At 38.3% G+C, this 17,453-nt stretch overlaps 1 protein-coding gene across 1 annotated transcript in view; it reads left to right on the forward strand.

Moving 5' to 3' along the window:
• Positions 1-10,746, forward strand: part of NAA15 (N-alpha-acetyltransferase 15, NatA auxiliary subunit) — a 37,213-nt gene extending 26,467 nt beyond the window's left edge. The window contains exons 14-20 of the mRNA XM_021548530.4: positions 2,233-2,446; positions 3,237-3,430; positions 5,552-5,660; positions 6,021-6,119; positions 6,816-6,959; positions 7,391-7,488; positions 9,286-10,746. Of these exons, the coding sequence (XP_021404205.1) occupies positions 2,233-2,446; positions 3,237-3,430; positions 5,552-5,660; positions 6,021-6,119; positions 6,816-6,959; positions 7,391-7,488; positions 9,286-9,486 (1,059 nt within the window). The 3' untranslated portion in view covers positions 9,487-10,746. The remainder of the gene's footprint in view (positions 1-2,232; positions 2,447-3,236; positions 3,431-5,551; positions 5,661-6,020; positions 6,120-6,815; positions 6,960-7,390; positions 7,489-9,285) is intronic.
• The last annotated feature ends 6,707 nt before the right edge of the window (positions 10,747-17,453 follow it).

Genomic DNA, 17,453 nt, shown 5'->3' on the forward strand with positions numbered 1-17,453 from the left:
ATCCAGATGAGGGGAGAAAACTGTCAAAAATAATCTTAGTTCTGGCAATGTATATAAGAAATGGGTATTTAGATACAAGTGAAGAGAGTATGTGCACTTGAAATCCAGAAATAAGTGGATGAGCTGACAAGCCCATCCTTAAAGTAAAGGACAGATCTCAGTTACTATTAAGGCACTGTTTCAGAGGTACATAATAGATGTTTAAAATATTACCAAAAATATTAACTATTTTCTCATTTAAAAAAAACACTACAGTTTAAAGGAAGCTATTGCAAAAATAAAGACTTCTTAAAATAGAAATTTTAGTAAAAAGGGGCGATACTTACACATTAAATGTACATATCCATAGTGATGTAAAGAACAAAACTTTGGATGCACAGCTTTAAAAAAAAGCAGGTATGGATTTTTTTTTTTTTAAAGTACATTAAAGTGTAGAAAAAAGACCAGAGAGCTGAGGGTGTAAAAGAAGTGCTGAAAGAGCAGAACTTAGTAGGAAGCTGTGCCTCTTTGCAGATAGAGAGGTGTTAGGGGATTTCAGCATTGCTGCTCTTTTGCAAGGAGGACTCAGCTCTGGAATATCCTCTGATTTGAAAAAAGCAATGTAAAATTATCACAGTAACCTGGTCTGGTGAAAGGTGTCCCTGCCTATGGTAGAGGGTTGGAAACAGATGGTCTTTGAGGTCCCTTCTGATCCACACCAGTTTGTGATTTGCCAGGAGTATATTTTATTTGCACAAATCCTTTAAATAAATTAGTGTAAATTTTTTTTGTGTAAAAACCTATTAGTCTTTTAAATTGTCTTGGGGAACAGAAGAGGTCAGCAAATAAAGTGAAAACTTAAGCCACCAAAAAAAATTCCTAAGGATTTAAGTCACTATAGTTTATTTATTTATTGGATTAATTGAAGGTGTCGTAAAGTTCAACAATAAGATAAGCAAATAGGTTGAATTTGGAAAGCATCAACAAAGCTTTTGTAAGAAAAAAGCAATGCCTTCTAAATCTTTTAGAGAGGCCAGTTATGCGAAGGGGGCAGTCTAGTTGATAAAATGTGTTCTGGTTTTCAGAAGTACTTTTTATCTCATACTTTGCACCATAAAGGATCTAAACTGTCTCAGAAAAAGTAGGGAAGTTGATCTCATGGATTTAATAGCTGATTAGTGTGAAAACTGAGTAGGAGCAAATAATCAGCTTTTGCAAGAAAAGTAGTTTATGATGGAGATTACTAAGGCATCTCCATAGAGTCTTCATTATTTCATCAGTACATGATCACAGAAACAGACTGAGAACTGCAAAGACAACACCTGCTCTGTCTCAGCACTGAATGATTAAGCAGCCCATGAAATAATAGTGTTAAACAGCATAGTCAACAAATTCAACAAATTCTCTGCCTATGCATAAGTAGTAGAAGGTCTTCTAATAATTATTGCTGCTCAGGAATCCTGAAACCATTACATATAATGCTGCAAGAACTTCTGTGCATATGTGGAGCAGCAGTCAAAAGGACGCGTGAGGAATTAAAACTCGAGAAGTAGTGCTTTTCTTCCATTATGTAAATCTGTCACATTGTTTACATCTGAGTGTCACACCTTCTTAAAAAATGTGCTAGTAAAACACCTGCTGTGGGGTAACTTCCAAAGGAAGAGTCTGCAATTAGCTTGTTGTGCTTACTCTGCAATCCTGAGCTTTGACAAACAAAGCTGAGTTTAGGATAAAGTTATATGAGATCATAAGTACTTGGAGAAGTTCAGCAGGGGAATGACTTTTCACTGCTTCTCAAACAAAAACAAAGGGACGTTAGATAGTGTGGAAAGCAGATCTTGAACAAAATAAAGTACTTTCTCACATCATGTCTCATTTAAGTGTGGATTCATTGCCATAGTATTTAGTGGAAATCAATATTATAGTTTTGAATGAAAAAAAACTAGAGCAGTTCATAGAAGAAAAGCTCCTAAAATGATGTTTGAATGCAGTGGCTATAGAACCTTTGTTAAACTGGAAATTCTTAGAGGTAGTTACTTTTAAGAGACTGAAATTGGATGTGTTTTGGTTCTGGGCTAAGATGCCTTCTGTTCTTTTCACCATGATTTTATTCCTGGAGGGTTTTGTTAACGTTTCTAATAGTTAGGTTGTATTTGTCAAACAGTAGGCTTTTACTAATTGATTATTTTGAAAGTCCAGGTTAGTATCTCATTGTTAATACTTACTAACTAATGTTATGTTACATTTTGATAGCATTTTGTAGAAATAACGGATGACCAGTTTGACTTCCATACTTACTGTATGAGGAAGATCACCCTTAGGTCTTACGTGGATTTGTTAAAACTAGAAGATGTGCTTCGACAACATCCCTTCTACTTCAAAGCAGCACAGATTGCCATAGAGATCTATTTGAAACTTCATGATAATCCCCTAACAGATGAAAATAAGGAACATGAGGCTGATACAGGTATTCAACCCTCAGGATTTATTCATCATGACATTTCACTAATTAGTGGGTATTTTAGGAAGACCTGGCATTCATTATGGTTGTCAACTGTGGTAGCCAAAAACAGATTTCTACACAATTCAAAGTTGGCAAATTGCAGCTTAAACTGCATGGTAAAGTAGATGTTTTGCTGGAAATTAAACTAATGTATGCTCTTATTGTGATTATTGCAGAACAATGATGGGTTTGTAATGAGAGTTGTACTTCTTAAGCACAAATGTTTGTGGTACGGAATGACTACAAAAACATGAATTCTCATAGTGGTTTGTCCATGGAACAGGAGAGTGAAGCAGATGTACTTAGTAGTTGCTTTTTAAGCATTTTATCAGTGTGTAGAATTTTCACTAGGTAGAAAGTTAAATTTTATCGTCTCTTGCTTCTGATGTAAAAAATAATGTTTAAATAGTGTATTTTTTTTCCCCCCTCTCATTTCTGATTTGAGAGCAGCTTAAGCAGTTATGGCTTGGGGCATCTCAAATGGTACAAATAGAGGATCCTTTAAGAGGAATTTGTCAAGTTTTAGTATTTTTCATCTCAGTATGCTATTTTAATTTGTGTCCCCTGATTCCACAAGGAATTTGTGAATTACAAAGCATCAGCATAGACTATAAAACAATCTATCCATAGTAAATAAGCTTTTACAAAGGAAATGACAGCACTGCTCATTAGTAGATATGGTTTAAAAAAGGGGATGTTGTCTGACAACTGCTTGATGCTGTTAATACGAGACATCAGTTTTGTGTGTGTACAGCAAATATGTCTGACAAGGAGCTAAAGAAGCTACGAAATAAGCAGAGAAGAGCCCAGAAGAAAGCACAACTGGAGGAGGAGAAAAAAAATGCTGAGAAGGAGAAGCAACAGAGGAATCAGAAAAAGAAGAAAGATGATGATGATGAAGAAATTGGAGGACCGAAAGAGGAACTTATCCCTGAGAAACTGGCAAAGGTGCTTACCAATGTAATAACAAAGTCTTAGAAATTTCTAGAAAAGTTGTAGTGAGCATACATAAAACTTAAAAACCATTTAAGTAACTTACTATTTTTTTGGTATGGCACCTCTTGACAGGCAGAGTTTTAAAAAGAATTCCTTTCTAGGGCTAGTTGGTTAGATACAGTCTCAGTAGTATGGAAATCACAGCTTTTGTGCCTAGTTCTCAAAGGCAGTAATAGAAGTCATAAACGTTTGCTACATGTGGCATTCTCTCCATGTGTCTACTGCACTAACTTGTTGATTATACCCTATTTCTAGTTGATCATGTGGAGGTCTTTCTATCCTGTATGTGAGGTGATGATCATTCACTCTTTTATACCCCCTGATATTCTTTTGTTCACACAGTCAGTCTGTGAAAGAGGAGATAGTGAAGCACAGAATACTTTTAATGAGATTTGTTTGTTTGTTTTGAAGGGGGGGGGAAGGAATAAAGAAGCTGTAGCAGTAAATAGTAGACTAGACTGAGATGGGTTTAGAAATCTGAATTAAGAACTATAGTAAGATATAAAAGGGAGGTGACTCAGAAGACTCATCTTTTAGGAGAAGTTACACCTGTAAAGAGCAGGGAAACAGTCAAAAATGTGAGGGAAAGTTAAGAAAATTATAGAGCTTGGAAAATTAATTTATAGCAATAGCAGTGTAGATTGCAAGTCTTTATAGATCCAGTATTCTGGAGCTATATTCATACTGTTCACACTGAACTGAGTTGTATTTGCTTTTGAAGGGATATTTGAAAGTTTAGTCAGTGAACTTCACTCTGCAGCCAGGAAACATGACTTAAACTTGACTAGTTATTAAGAATATTGCTGGTATTTCCATTGTTCAGTTCAGTGGTTGCAAGAAGCAGAACTAATTGCAATGCTAGTCAAGATGGAAATGCAACAGCATGTATTGAAATTGAGTTCTGTAGTAGAGGGATGTCATGAGATAGCCATGAAAAATCTAGCCAGTCCCCAAGATTATAAGGAGTAATTGTAGCTGTGTAATGCATTTCTTTGGCAAATCTAGTTATGCCTGTAATATACAGATGTCAACGTAATATAATTCCAAGTTCAATATCACAGTCATGATATAGACACTTCCAAATGCAGTTGGTGCCAAAAGAACATTTTTCACATAGCTGGTCACTTGCAAATAGTTTTCCTGAAACAGCTGCCCCTAGACTTGTTTGGATATGTATCTTTGGTACTACAGGCATGGCTTTGAAATAAGGTTTTACAGGTTCCAAATAGTTACGTGCACAATGTGTTTGTAAAATCAACAGCACATAGAAGTGATGTATTTTTTATGACAGGTGCTGTAGTTATATTTATTAGCAGGAAGGTGTCCATTGCAATCTTCAGCTCAAGTTATTTGCAACAAAGTGAACCACTTCAATAATTGCTGAATGGCACACAACAAAATTTGTATTTGCTGCTTAGAGAATAGTTTCTATTAATAAAAAAAAAATTAAGAGCAACCGACAATTCTTATTTGAGTAATCTCAAACCTCTGTGTGCAAGATACTTGTCTGTAAAGAACCTTTGCGAGAATTAATTTGTGTGAAAGCTGTCCATTTACTGGATTACACTAGCTAAGATCAGGAGACTTTTTTCAATATCTAATTACGTCCAGCTTGCTTGTTGGTATTTTGGCTGGGACTGTCACCATGACCTGGCAGCTTTTAAGAATCTGTCTGAAGTTCTCCTGAACAGAATGTCATGGATGTTTATCAGTCATTTGCCATCACCTCAGGCCCAGGTATGTAGGCTGGTGTGGGCAGCCACACTGCCCTTTTCAGTGCAGGTTCAGCTCCAGTTGTGTTCACTACTGGTGTATGATAGAAGGAAAAGATTTGTGTATCTATAACAAAACCATGGTGATTTGTAGCCATCAGAAAGCAAATATTTGGACTTTATAGTCTGTGTTTAGACATTGAGTGAAAGTTGCAAAATTTGTAACAGAAGAGGTTCTAAGCATCTTATGCACTGCCTTAGGAGGGTAACTCTCTGATGTGACTCGGCAATAGCTGGTTTTTGTTGTAGTTACTAGGTTTGAACTTTGTCTTAGTTATGTGTCACTTCCTTGAATCTGTAGGTCGAAGCACCTTTGGAAGAAGCCATTAAATTTTTAACACCCCTGAAGAATTTAGTGAAGAACAAAATAGAGACTCATCTTTTTGCCTTTGAGATTTATTTTCGAAAAGGTAGGTGAGAACACCTCATGAAGGCAACAGTTCATGAATCCTAAAGGTGTGTATTGGAACTTATGTAACAATTATTGATGATATGCAAGGAGCCCATCCCTATCATAACACAGAACTTTTCACTGGACCAACACTCCAGGAATAAGCAGTCTGAAAACCAAAGTTTGAGCATTTGGTGACTATCCATTTAATTTGCTGGTTAAGTAGGTGCATGTTACTAAAAACAGCTTTTGCGGCACACTCGGTTGTAAATTCTTCTGATCATTCTAATTTCAAACACTAAATACTCCTGTAACACAGTGCAATGATTTCCTGCCTTAAGTTTTTGAACACTTGTCAACACTTGGGTTTTTTTTCCAGAGAAGTTCCTTCTGATGCTTCAGTCTGTGAAGAGAGCCTTTGCTATTGATTCTAGTCATCCTTGGCTTCACGAGTGTATGATTCATCTCTTCAGCAGTGGTATGTATCTGTTTGGTAGGACTCCCATCTGTGTGCACTGCCAGGTAATGCCAAACCTGCAGTCATTGTTTTTTAGCACAATTAATTCAAAATATTTAAAGCATGTATTGGAAAGCTTTTTAGACAACTGATTCATGCTAAAATTAAGTATCGTTATTATGACTGCATCTGGATTTAGGAGTAATTCCAGTATTGGTAAGAGTTTTTAAGACTGTGACAGTATGTGAAGGTTGATAGAGGCAGTGAAGAAATGGAAACTGCTGAGTGAGGAATGTGGCTTTTCTGCTGACATGTGTCAGCATGCAAGGAGAGGGCTTAGAATTCTGTCCTTATTGGTAAGAGTTGGAAGAGATCTCTCCCTTCCCTTGCCCCAGAGGTCGCCATTTCTGACAGGGGCTATAGAGTAAGCACATTTAAGAACAGACTTGTATGACATTAACCTTTTGAGCCTAATAGATTTTAATTAGTAAGGGGGAGAGTATATTAAAGCTCTGACTTTTCTAAGTATCAGTTAAGTGCCACAGTTAAACTTTTTCTAACCACAATCAGTATTTACCTTTTCAAATTTCATGCATCTTCTTTTTATATACTTTCCAATTATATTGGTTGTGTAAACGTGAAAAATGCTAAAATAAATACTTAAATCATATTTTATTGTGATTACCTGTGCTCACCTCAACTTCTTTTTTCCAACAGTGTCTGAAAGTAAGGATCTACCTGATGCTGTTAGAACAGTGTTAAACCAAGAAATGAATCGGCTTTTTGGAGCAACTAATCCAAAGAACTTTAATGAAGCTTTCCTTAAAAGGAACTATGACTCACTGCCACATAGGTTATCAGGTATTTTGCCTTTTCCTTTTTCTGCCCTACTTCTGCATTTTCTGTGCTTCTCTGTCAGTGGTATCTCAGTATCAGCCCCAGTATAACAATCACTCCTTTCCTCTGAAGTGCTTTTCTTCTCTGTTTGTGGGGTTTTTTTGACAACATGATTGCCAGGTTGTGGTTTTCTTTAATTTTCTCTTTGTGCTGCTGAAATGCAAACCTCTAGCCTGTTGTTTCTAATGTGTGCATAATGTTTGTTTTAATGCTTTGTTTGGAGCTTCCCTTCTACATGCTTAGATATCAAGCTTTATGCTCCAAGTTGGTTCCAGTTTGAACTACTGCTGGAGAGTTCAGTCCCCCCTCTTCCTCATATTATCTCTATTTTATGTTTGTATATAAGATGGTTTTGGTCATCCACTGGGTGATGAGTCTTACTTTTCCTCCTGTAGCTGCCAAAATGATGTACTATTTAGATCCTTCCAGTCAGAAAAGGGCAGTGGAACTGGCAGTGACCCTGGATGAATCCCTTATTAACAGAAATCTTCAGGTAATGTATTCATAAATTGTAGACAACTTCTGGTTTATCTCTGGAAGCTTTAAGCAATTTTTGGAGGTAAGAGGTAGCTGAAATAACTGCTGTGCCTTATCACAAAGAGGTTGAGGTGTGAAAAAAAAGGGTGTCAGGTTCATCTGAACTGAAATATTTGATATCCTTTTTGCACATTTAAATTAATTTAGTTTTGTGATAATATGAAAATAGCAGCAGTGGAAGCCATATTATTGCTACAGGTAATAGGAAAACTTACTAAACTTGAGAGAATTCACAAAGCAGAAGAAAAGGTAGTAGTTTGTTGAGCTTTGGCTGCCACACAAGCAACTGTTCACAAGAAAAGGAGTGGCACAAACTCTGGGAAGGCTTTCCATGGTCAACTTCCTGCAAGCTGTGGAAATTACCATAGGTTTAAGAAAAGCTGCATATACACAGTTCTGGTTTAGCATGTAGTTAAGTGAAAAGCTCACCAAATGTTGAGTCTTTGCTTCATTCTGGTGGTCATGGAATAATCTCTCTGTGATGCTGCCTCCATGTCCCTTTCCCCATTCCCCCACCTTCATCTGGGAGGACTTGTCAGTTCTGACTCTTAATTTACAGTAGTCTGTGCACTCAATTTTTTAGATGTACTGCAAGTAAATTTGGTAAATGTTTACTTTAAAATTATTCTTTTGTGGACAAAAAAATTGAGTTTTCCAAAAAAAATGTCTTAGGAAATACAGTGGCTTCAATAGAGCTTTATTTATAAAAAATTTTAAGCTCATAGCAGAATTTTTGGACAAGACAGAGTGTGTGAAAAAAGGGACAGTAAAGGAGAATTTGCCTTGATTTGTCAACTTGTTTAGGATGTTAAAGATTCTAATCTAGAAGTGCCCCAAAAATGGAGGATCTAAAGGAGTCTAGCTGTTTGTTGAAAGGCATTTTTGTGTGCAAAGAGATCAAATTTATTATATTTCATTGTAATAAAGACCAGCTGTCTCAGAGCATGCTGCAGCCATAAAACCAGATGTATTTGACCTTTGGTGGATGCCAGTGTTACAAAGAGCACATGTGAGGAAAAGGGGTTGTTGAGGAGAGATCCATAACCCTACAGCAGGAGGACAGAGCAGTTAATCCCAGTACACAGAAGAAATAAAAACTGTACTGAATGCCAGAAGAGTAGGAAAAGACTGCCTGGCTGTGCCTGCACACAGCCATGGGCAGGTGTTAAATGCTGCCAGGTTTAGTGGGGCTCAGTAGGTTAGTTTCTCATGGTTGGAATGCAGGCTGAAAAAAATTACATGGGAGGTCTCCTTTTTCTCTTCTAAATCATGACCAAAAATGAACAAGAAACTGCATGTATCTGAAAAATGTGGTAATACCAGAGTAATTTGATTTGTTTGAAAGGTATGCTATGTGTTGCTGGAATGGTCAGTGTGTCCCAAGAATGGTGTGGTAGCCAATTAGCAAGAATGGTTTGGGGTTTGTTTTGTTTTTTTTTTTTTAAATAAGAAACAAGTAGCAAATTAGTATTTCATTTCACAGGTAAGATATCTATCTGTGTTTTAGATCCCTTTTTAAACTGCATTCTTTCAAATGGGAATACACTGTTATTTCATGCTGTGTTTAGTTAAAATGTCATTTGATGTTGAAAGGTGTATGAGCCTTGGAGCAGGTCTGTGTCAGAAATACTATTTTAAATTTCTCTTGTAAGATTATCTCAGACAGCAGAACTGCTGTTCAAAACCTTTGTTGTGAGTGTTCAGCTGAACGTTTAAGAAACCATAACACTTCTTTATTTTTCTCTTTAATTAGACTTGTATGGAGGTATTAGAAGCTTTATGCGACGGTAGCCTTGGAGACTGTAAAGAAGCATCTGAAACTTACAGAGCAAATTGTCATAAGCTTTTCCCTTATGCTTTGGCTTTCATGCCCCCTGGATATGAAGAGGATATGAAGATCACAGTTAATGGAGATAGTTCTGCAGAACCTGAAGAACTGGCCAATGAAATATGAACAACTTTATTGCAAAAAAATGATGTTGGACCATATCTGGTGTATAATATTTTTGTCACGCACCTGCTGAATTGCTCTAACTTACACAAAGAACAGAAGGAAAAAAACCCTGTTGCCTTCAAATAGTTTTACTTTTTCTTTTATCCTGCTGGCAAAGTATATATATAAAATATCTAACATATTACTGGTTATAGGTTGTTTGGTTTCTTAAAAATTAAAAGCTGCTAAAATTGAAAAAAATGAAAAAATAAACAATCCTTTTCCTCACCTACCCACCCATGTTTTTAAACTAATTTATATGAGACCTAGAGGTGTATAGACCTCTGAGCAGGTGTGTGGCAGAAATATTAAATTTAAATTTGTCTTGTGAGATTACTGTTATCTCAGACAGCAAAACTGCTGTTTTAGCACTGGATTCTTTCACTGAGCACAAAGAGTTGATGGGGCTTTAGCATCTGACTTGATTTTGATACGGGGGATGATTGTGTCCATAGGAAGTATGCAATGTGAATCAGAATATAGAGAGAAACCTGCAACATACTTGTTATGTTGGGGTGCTTGGGCATATGGATATCAACGAGAATTAAGAAACAGAGTGTTCAATAAGCTTGTTGTGTCTCTGAAATTCACTGTACACGATCAGTTTGGTGTTCTTGCACCACAGTTTTTACCTGAAGGAACCAGTTAAAATGGTCTCTCTTGGAATGAAACTTGGGGTGGGGAGGGGAGAATCGGCATTGCTGTTCTTGAGATTAACCTATCGGCATAGGTTGGCCAAACTTTTTAAAAACTGTAATGCAAGAACCAAAAAAAAATTATGCACTGTGATGTGGTACCAATTAGAAAGATGGCATGCATTTTTCACATAGAGTGAAAAAAAAAAATGAGAACATACTATGGCTTGAAGTTGCAAAGAGGAAAACTCCTGACTACCATTTTGACTGATCAAGAGACTAATAGATTAAAACCTCAGCAGGCCTTGTTCACGTTATGCAGAAAAAAAAAAAAAGTGCTGCAGTTTAGATACCTCTGGAACTTTTCCACAGTGTCACAGGTTTGTAATACTTGAAGCCCTACATTTCTAAGAATATATTTCTTGCTCAGTTGTTTCAGGCAAGCCCAAGACTTTGTAACTTTTAAGGGGCCCAAGATTTTTTTTTCAATAACAGACCAGCTTCTTATTCCTGCAGTTACAGATGTAATTTCCTTTGTCAAACATAAGGTACCAAATATAATGCAATAAAACGTTTTGAAAAACAACTGTGTGAATACTCAAACCAATCTATGTTGTACTTTGACAGTGAATGGGTTTGCTGGAGTGCAGCTCAGGGCTGGCTTACTGTGCTGTCCAGTCATGCTAACAGTGTCACTGCTGATGATGGGTGGTCATTGAGTATAAAGTGCAAATGCATTCTATGTAAATACTGAATGTCGGGGACATGTCCTATAACACAATGCTTTGCTACTCGGCTTTTAAGTTCCACCAGTGTTAGGTTGAATTTTGTTTCCAAGTCAAGCTTCAGTCTATAAGTCTACTGTGTTAATAATATAGATAAGTACTCAAATGTTTTCTTTTGTAGGCTCATCATATAAAACAGCAGAAATAAACTACAGCTTACAAAGTGAGTGCCTTCTTTGCTGCAGGAGTTCAGTTACAGAGTATCTGTTTTGTGGATACACAGCCTTCCTCTTCCACATAATGGAATTCAGTGATTGACGTGTACAGTTAAGAGATTCCAGAAGACTTATTGGGGTTTGTAGTTTTCTAACTGTCAGAACAACAGGCTTTTCTTTATTGTGTCTTCAGCTCCACTTTCTTTTCGTGGTTAGCCTATCCTGGTGTATGTTTGCAGTATAGTTCCTGTCAGAAGTGTGGGTTGCTGTATTTGTATATTTAACCTGCTGGGCTTTTAGGGACTAAAATACCTACAGAGCCTTTAACTGACGCCAGTATTGCTGTCTTGATCTCAGTTGTTTCTGCAGCCTGAGATACTTGGACTGTATGTCTTCTGCAACTCCTGAAGATGGTTCAGTCTTGCCTACACAAGCTGCGAGCTTTTGGCCTTGCCTCTTAAGTATTGCTGCCCATTTCTTGGCTGCTGATGCTTAAGCTGGAGGCAGATGAGTGCTCACGCATAACAGATTGTGAATTGCATCAAGCAAATCCTTTTTTTTCCAGATACTGGAGGTTTTGGGTGTTGCCTATAAATGGGACTATTTCCTTTACTTTTTCACTGCCTGTTTTTGCATTGAAATGGATGAACTAAAAGCTGGAAGTTACTCATTATCTTTAATTGTGCAAATGGGGAAAAGGATGCTTCAGTGGGCCTTCCAGAAGTCTTCATCTACACATCTATTTTGATTTCTCTAAAGACACTTCACAACCTTGCTGAAAGACATACACACTGCTTCAGAGATGGTGCTTTTGGATTAAAGAGGTTACTCATCCCCTTCCAGAACACTGCAAGCCCAGGACAGGAAATTAAGCCAAGAGTTTGCCTGGAAATTGAGGTTCTTTAATTGGCAAAGAAATTGTTATTCTGTCATCTTCACATCTGTCCTGTTAGATGTGAGGCTGACTTCTGAGGAAGAGCTTTTAAGAGCTGAAAATGAAGTTGAAATCCAGTGCAGTGAATCTTCTTTGGTAGCACGGAGTGCTGTGCTGCAGTGGAAGCTTTCCTTTGTGTGCTGAGATCCAAAATTGTAATCACCAGTGCTCAGCTGCCAAAGCAAGTGAGCAGGGAATGTTGTTGTGGTCGGTGACCTAGAGCATTGGCACGACACAATTTAGTTTGATTATTCATTATTTTCACTGGGGAAGGAGAATGTCACCATCAGTGGAGCCACTGGTGATGACACATGATACGGGTATCTTTCCTAGGGACAAAAAAAGTTCAGGCAATGAATTTTGCCTAGATAAGAGAAGATAGTGCACATTGCATGAAGCAATGTCAGAGTTATTCATGGGCTTAAATTGTAGGGAACTGGAAGTTTTCCCTGTGATGGTGGGTGAGGTACTTGCTTCCTCCATGTAGAGACCAAAGCATGCAGGCACATGTGTGAACAAGCAGGTAAAATAGCTTCAAACTTACCTATTCAGTAATTAATTTCTTTGCATATTAAATGCCTTAAAAGCTATATTAGACTATTAGATTTTTTTTTTTTGTGGCATTCTTAATATTTTCATGTTCATGGGGAAAGGCTTGTCCTGATGCATGCTGTGTCAACCTGAACACAGAGGGAAGTTCGTCACCCAGGTTTTCCCCTGGCATAGAGAGCAAATTCCAAGCTTCCCAGGGAGCTCTTAGGGCTAGATGAGGTGTTTATGATCAGCCTGTTAAATCTTCCTTTAGCATTTGGATTTGCAAGATCTGGAGGTGCTGCAGCCATAACAGAGGATTCTGGAAGTTGGTGTAGCAACTCACAGATAGAACTGTCTTTTTCCTGAAAGAAAACACCCATGAGGGCAGGGGGAGATCAAACCTGAGGAGTCAGAGGTGCAAATACAATTTCAGTATCATGTGAGCAAGATAAATAAGAATAATTAAGGTCTCTGTCTTAACGTGATGCCTTTGGGGGTTGGAGCAATGGTGCCGTAATTCCTTCAGCATTCACATGTTGTTGCCACAGTTCTGTTTTGGACACGTATTACTAATGACAACAAAAGCACTTGATACCATAATCCAGCTTAATAGACCTGGATAAAAATTGTATTTTTCCCTTTTTGTGATTGCTTTAACTGTTTTTCTAAGTGTTCTGTACAGAGTATCTAGCTGGCTTTGGAATCTTTTCCCCTAACAAATTTTGCTTTACAAATGCCATTTTTACCGAAGTGTAATGTAAAATAGCTTGAACTATGTGGAAGTCAGAGTTACGCTCATTTGGTAACACAGTGCTTTAGGGTCCTGTGAAGGAAAATGGTGCAAATGTAGTGTAATTAGATGGTTGTATGAGTATTTGATTGGCGCCATCTATAAACTCATTAATGAAAGGTCAAGTTCCAGTTGGAGGAAAGTGGTTGCTGAGCCTGGGGAAAGGCTCTTGCTTCCAGGAGCCTTCCAGTTACCAACTGTCCTGGGATGAAGTGAGGCACAAAGAGTGTATGCTTTTACAAGACCTCTGGCCATGTTGTGATGATTATATTTCCTGGAAATTAAAGCTGCAGTCTACAAACACTAATTTTAATGGCTGTGTTGGGCAGAGACACTTTCCAGGAGTATACAGCCATCAGTGGGAATGGCAAGGAGCAACTGATAGAGCAGCTCACCAAAAGACAACTGAAGTGAGTTATAAGGAGGTGGCTTAATAGAAATTCCACTTTAGATTAAATATAAAATGGCTTTTTTATTGCTAGGAAGATGACTGGAGCTGTAAATACTATAAATGCAGTATTCCCATGCCAAGGAAGCTGTAAATGTGTATTCTGGAGTGGTACAAGCAAAACCAGTAGTTTGTTCACAAAGACCAGCTTTGTATGTTAGTCTTCATGCAAATTGTGGCAGAAAACTGGAAGGACAAAAATTGTCCCCTTTATGAGAGACGATATCAAAGAGTTTGTAATATTGCAAGAGAAAAGTTGCTACAAAATCTGAAGCATCTTAGAACAGCTTCCCTAAGATGTTTGTTCTATAAAAGTGTTAAACCTGCTAACTGTTCATAATGAAAGACAAAGAAGTACTTTCACAAAATATTTCTGCCTGGCACTGCCCATTCAATATCTACCTCTACTAGTCCTAGTCTAGTTAGGCTACTGCATAATTTTAGCCATTTAGCATAAAACATATGAAAAAAGTGTCATTTACCTGGTTGGTGAATGTATGATGATGGATAACATTTAAACTGTAATGCAATAAACTACAAAGTTAGTGATTAAATCCTGTTGTTGGTTCAGTGCAGCGGCATATTTATTGCTTCATTGCTGATCCGTTCAAAAAAATGTTAATTATAAACTCCACCAAGTTACTTGCAATTGTACTGGGATTTGCTTTCCCTTCGAGCCTTCCTAACTGGTTAACAATGTTGTACTGTGTTTTTACGCTCTTCTCTGGTGGTAGCAAATATCAAAACTAGCAGGAAGTCAATCAAAGAATAAAAATGCTGAGTTCTGTTTGTAAATGAGTACTAGTGTTTCCTTGTAGGGTTCAGCGTCCTCCTTGTATTACAGCTTTGTAATAATGGATTCCTCAGCCAGTTCACTTAATTGCCCTTGTCTCCTTCCAGACTGATCAGCTGTTGATGGGGGTCCAGCTCTCAAAAAAGGAAAAACAGGTCTGTAGGAAGAGGCTGTGACTCCCTTTGGAGTCAGGCTAGAAAAGAACCACCTTGGCAAGGAGCTATCTGTCCTAGCCCAGAAGCTAACTATGTACACCAAAAAAACCATCCTTTGATCTTTCAGGCTACTAAGAGCCAATATGGGATTTGGATAAATGGGTGTTCAGAGGCAAGCTGAATGAAGAAGCATTTGAGTTTCCCTCAGATACAATTTTTGGGGATTAAATAAAATAAGGCTTCTCTTCCCCACCCATAAGCCCTCCTAATCCAAAAGTTTTCCTGATTCAGTGTCCCAGAGTATCTAGCGGTTTTAATCAATTAGCTTGCAAAATAATGTGATGATGCTGACAAATTGTAGTGAAAGTAGCTAAGCAGACTGCTGATACTGCAATATAGGAACCTACAGTGTGTTGTGCACCTGGCATTTCAGATTACCTAGAAAAAAAAGTTCATTAATTACTTTGTGTAATGAATAACAGCTCTGATTAACCCTGTCTGCAGGGCGCGCCAGGGCTGCAGCACTTGCAGCATCTGTGGTGGATACCTGTAGGGAAGGTAGGTGTTATCCTGAAGGGACGGCAGCAATATCCTCATATTCACCCCTTTGGATGGGAAAGGGGAGCTTGTTGCAGGAAGGGCTCTTTTGCACTGATTGTGCCCTACTGAAAACCACCACCCCTAAAAAATAGCATCCCTTATCCACATTCTCATAACTTCATTGTTCTTCTGTGGGAGGGAAAGGGCATTTGTGCTGGGAAACTGTCTGCCTTGAACTTTGCATCGTTTGAAACTCCCCCCTTCCATTCCTGGGAACAGCTCCTCATTATTTGAAGCACAGATCTATGAGGAGCTAAGGTTGCCTGGCAGCTTAGGCTTTATTTTATCTGCATAAATACCTCAGTTTTGGCTTTCCATCAGTACCCCTCCGCTCCATCAGGTGTAAAAGATCTTCCTACCTTGTCATTATGCTTCTGCAATCTGTTCTGAAGGCCCCATGTGCAGTAGCAGAAAGACAACAGATCCCTGTGGCCCCCTCTTGTCCCTCAAAATACTGGAGTGCATGCAAAGTGCCCTTTATTCCAAATTTGCCTTAAGGGGAGCAGTGATGTGGCTGTTGAGCGGATTGTGCAGCAGGACTGGCATTTCCATGGTAAATGGAAGTGGTGGGTTTGTGGGGGCTCTTTCAGTGTCTGGTCTTTTCTCCTGAACTTCCCAAAACAAGAGCCAAGGCTTCATTCTAAGAGGACCACAGAGATGTCCCTGAAAGTAGGAACAGTTTTGTTCCCCAGCATGTTTTCCGTATGATTTTATTGCAAAAATATGAAGCTGTAAATCAGAGATTTCTTATAATCTATTAAGCTGCTTTTATTAATTATTTACTAATTTTTCTTACAGCTGTCTTTATAATCTGCAAGAATTTTTATAAAATGTTAGGAAAATTTTGGCTTCTGGATGTTTACATCGTGCATTTCAAATATTTCTTTTCCTCGCTGGAATCATCAAACATTTGCAATTCTGCATCTCACTTCACTTGCAGTATCAGTCAAATGTCTTAGTGAAATGTAACTGTTTGAGCTGGGAAAAATCCCCAATCTTTGCTTTATTGAAGAGTGAACTTGTTTGTTCTTCTGAATTCTTGTTTTGTCCCCTGATGAGCACCTTTTCCACCATGTCCTTTATGTTCTGTTTAATACTGGAGGACCCTGCTAGCACGGAAACCATCCTGCCTTTTCTAAATTATTGATAGGTACACAAATTGCATACAAGCTATGTGAAAAATGTATGGTGACCTAAATTTACCTAAATGGAGGAAAAGCCTTGTGCTGCAGCTAAGCTGAAGCTGAGGAGGCAAATTGAGCTCAGTGCCAGGCTGCAGGCAGTGGCTGTTGCCAGATGTTAAGAAGAGACAAAAGACTGAGGCCACTGGAATAAGTAATAAGGAGCATTTATCCTTATTTATAAGGATTATACTCTGAATACAGTAAAAAAGTGTAAAAATCTGATATCTGAAAGGACATTTTAGCAAACCATCAGGAAAATAAGCTTTTTTCTCATACCTATGTATACTATAAGATGCATGGGCCCCATCCCCATTGGGGATTTTTTCTTTTCTTTTTCTACATAAATTGTTCTTCCTTGTGAGATCATAGTACTTTCAATAGCATGAATACATCCTAGTATTTGCTTTTGAATATTCCCTCAACTGTGGCCCTTTCAAAAAGCAGGTATTTGTGGCTGACACATTGAAAACTGATGTTCTCTCAGAGGGGTGTCCTGGGTGCAGTAGCAGTGGTTGCTATAGGAATGTTTTGGATTTGTGCTGAACACAGGGTTGATAACACAGAGATGTTTTTGTTATTGCTGAGCAGGGCTTACAGAGAGCCAAGGCCTTTTCTGCTTTTTGTGCCGTCACACTGGTGAGGAAGTTGGGGGTGTTTGGGAGGGTGGGAGGAGACACAGCCCGGACAGGTGATCCCAACTGACCAAAGGGATATTCCAGACCATATGACATCATGTGCAGAATATAAAGTGAGGAGAAGGAGGAAGGAGGGCACATTTGGAGTGATGTTTGTCTTCCCAAATGTATTGGGTCTGGCACAGCCTAGTTTTTGGTAGCGGGGGGGGCACAGAGATGATACTGTGGAAAGCTCCTAGAAACTTCCCACTATGTCCACCAGAGCCAATCTCTGATGGCT

This window comes from Lonchura striata, chromosome 4 (assembly GCF_050655825.1).
Source record: "Lonchura striata isolate lonStrDom1 chromosome 4, ASM5065582v1, whole genome shotgun sequence".
NCBI lineage: Eukaryota > Metazoa > Chordata > Aves > Passeriformes > Estrildidae > Lonchura > Lonchura striata.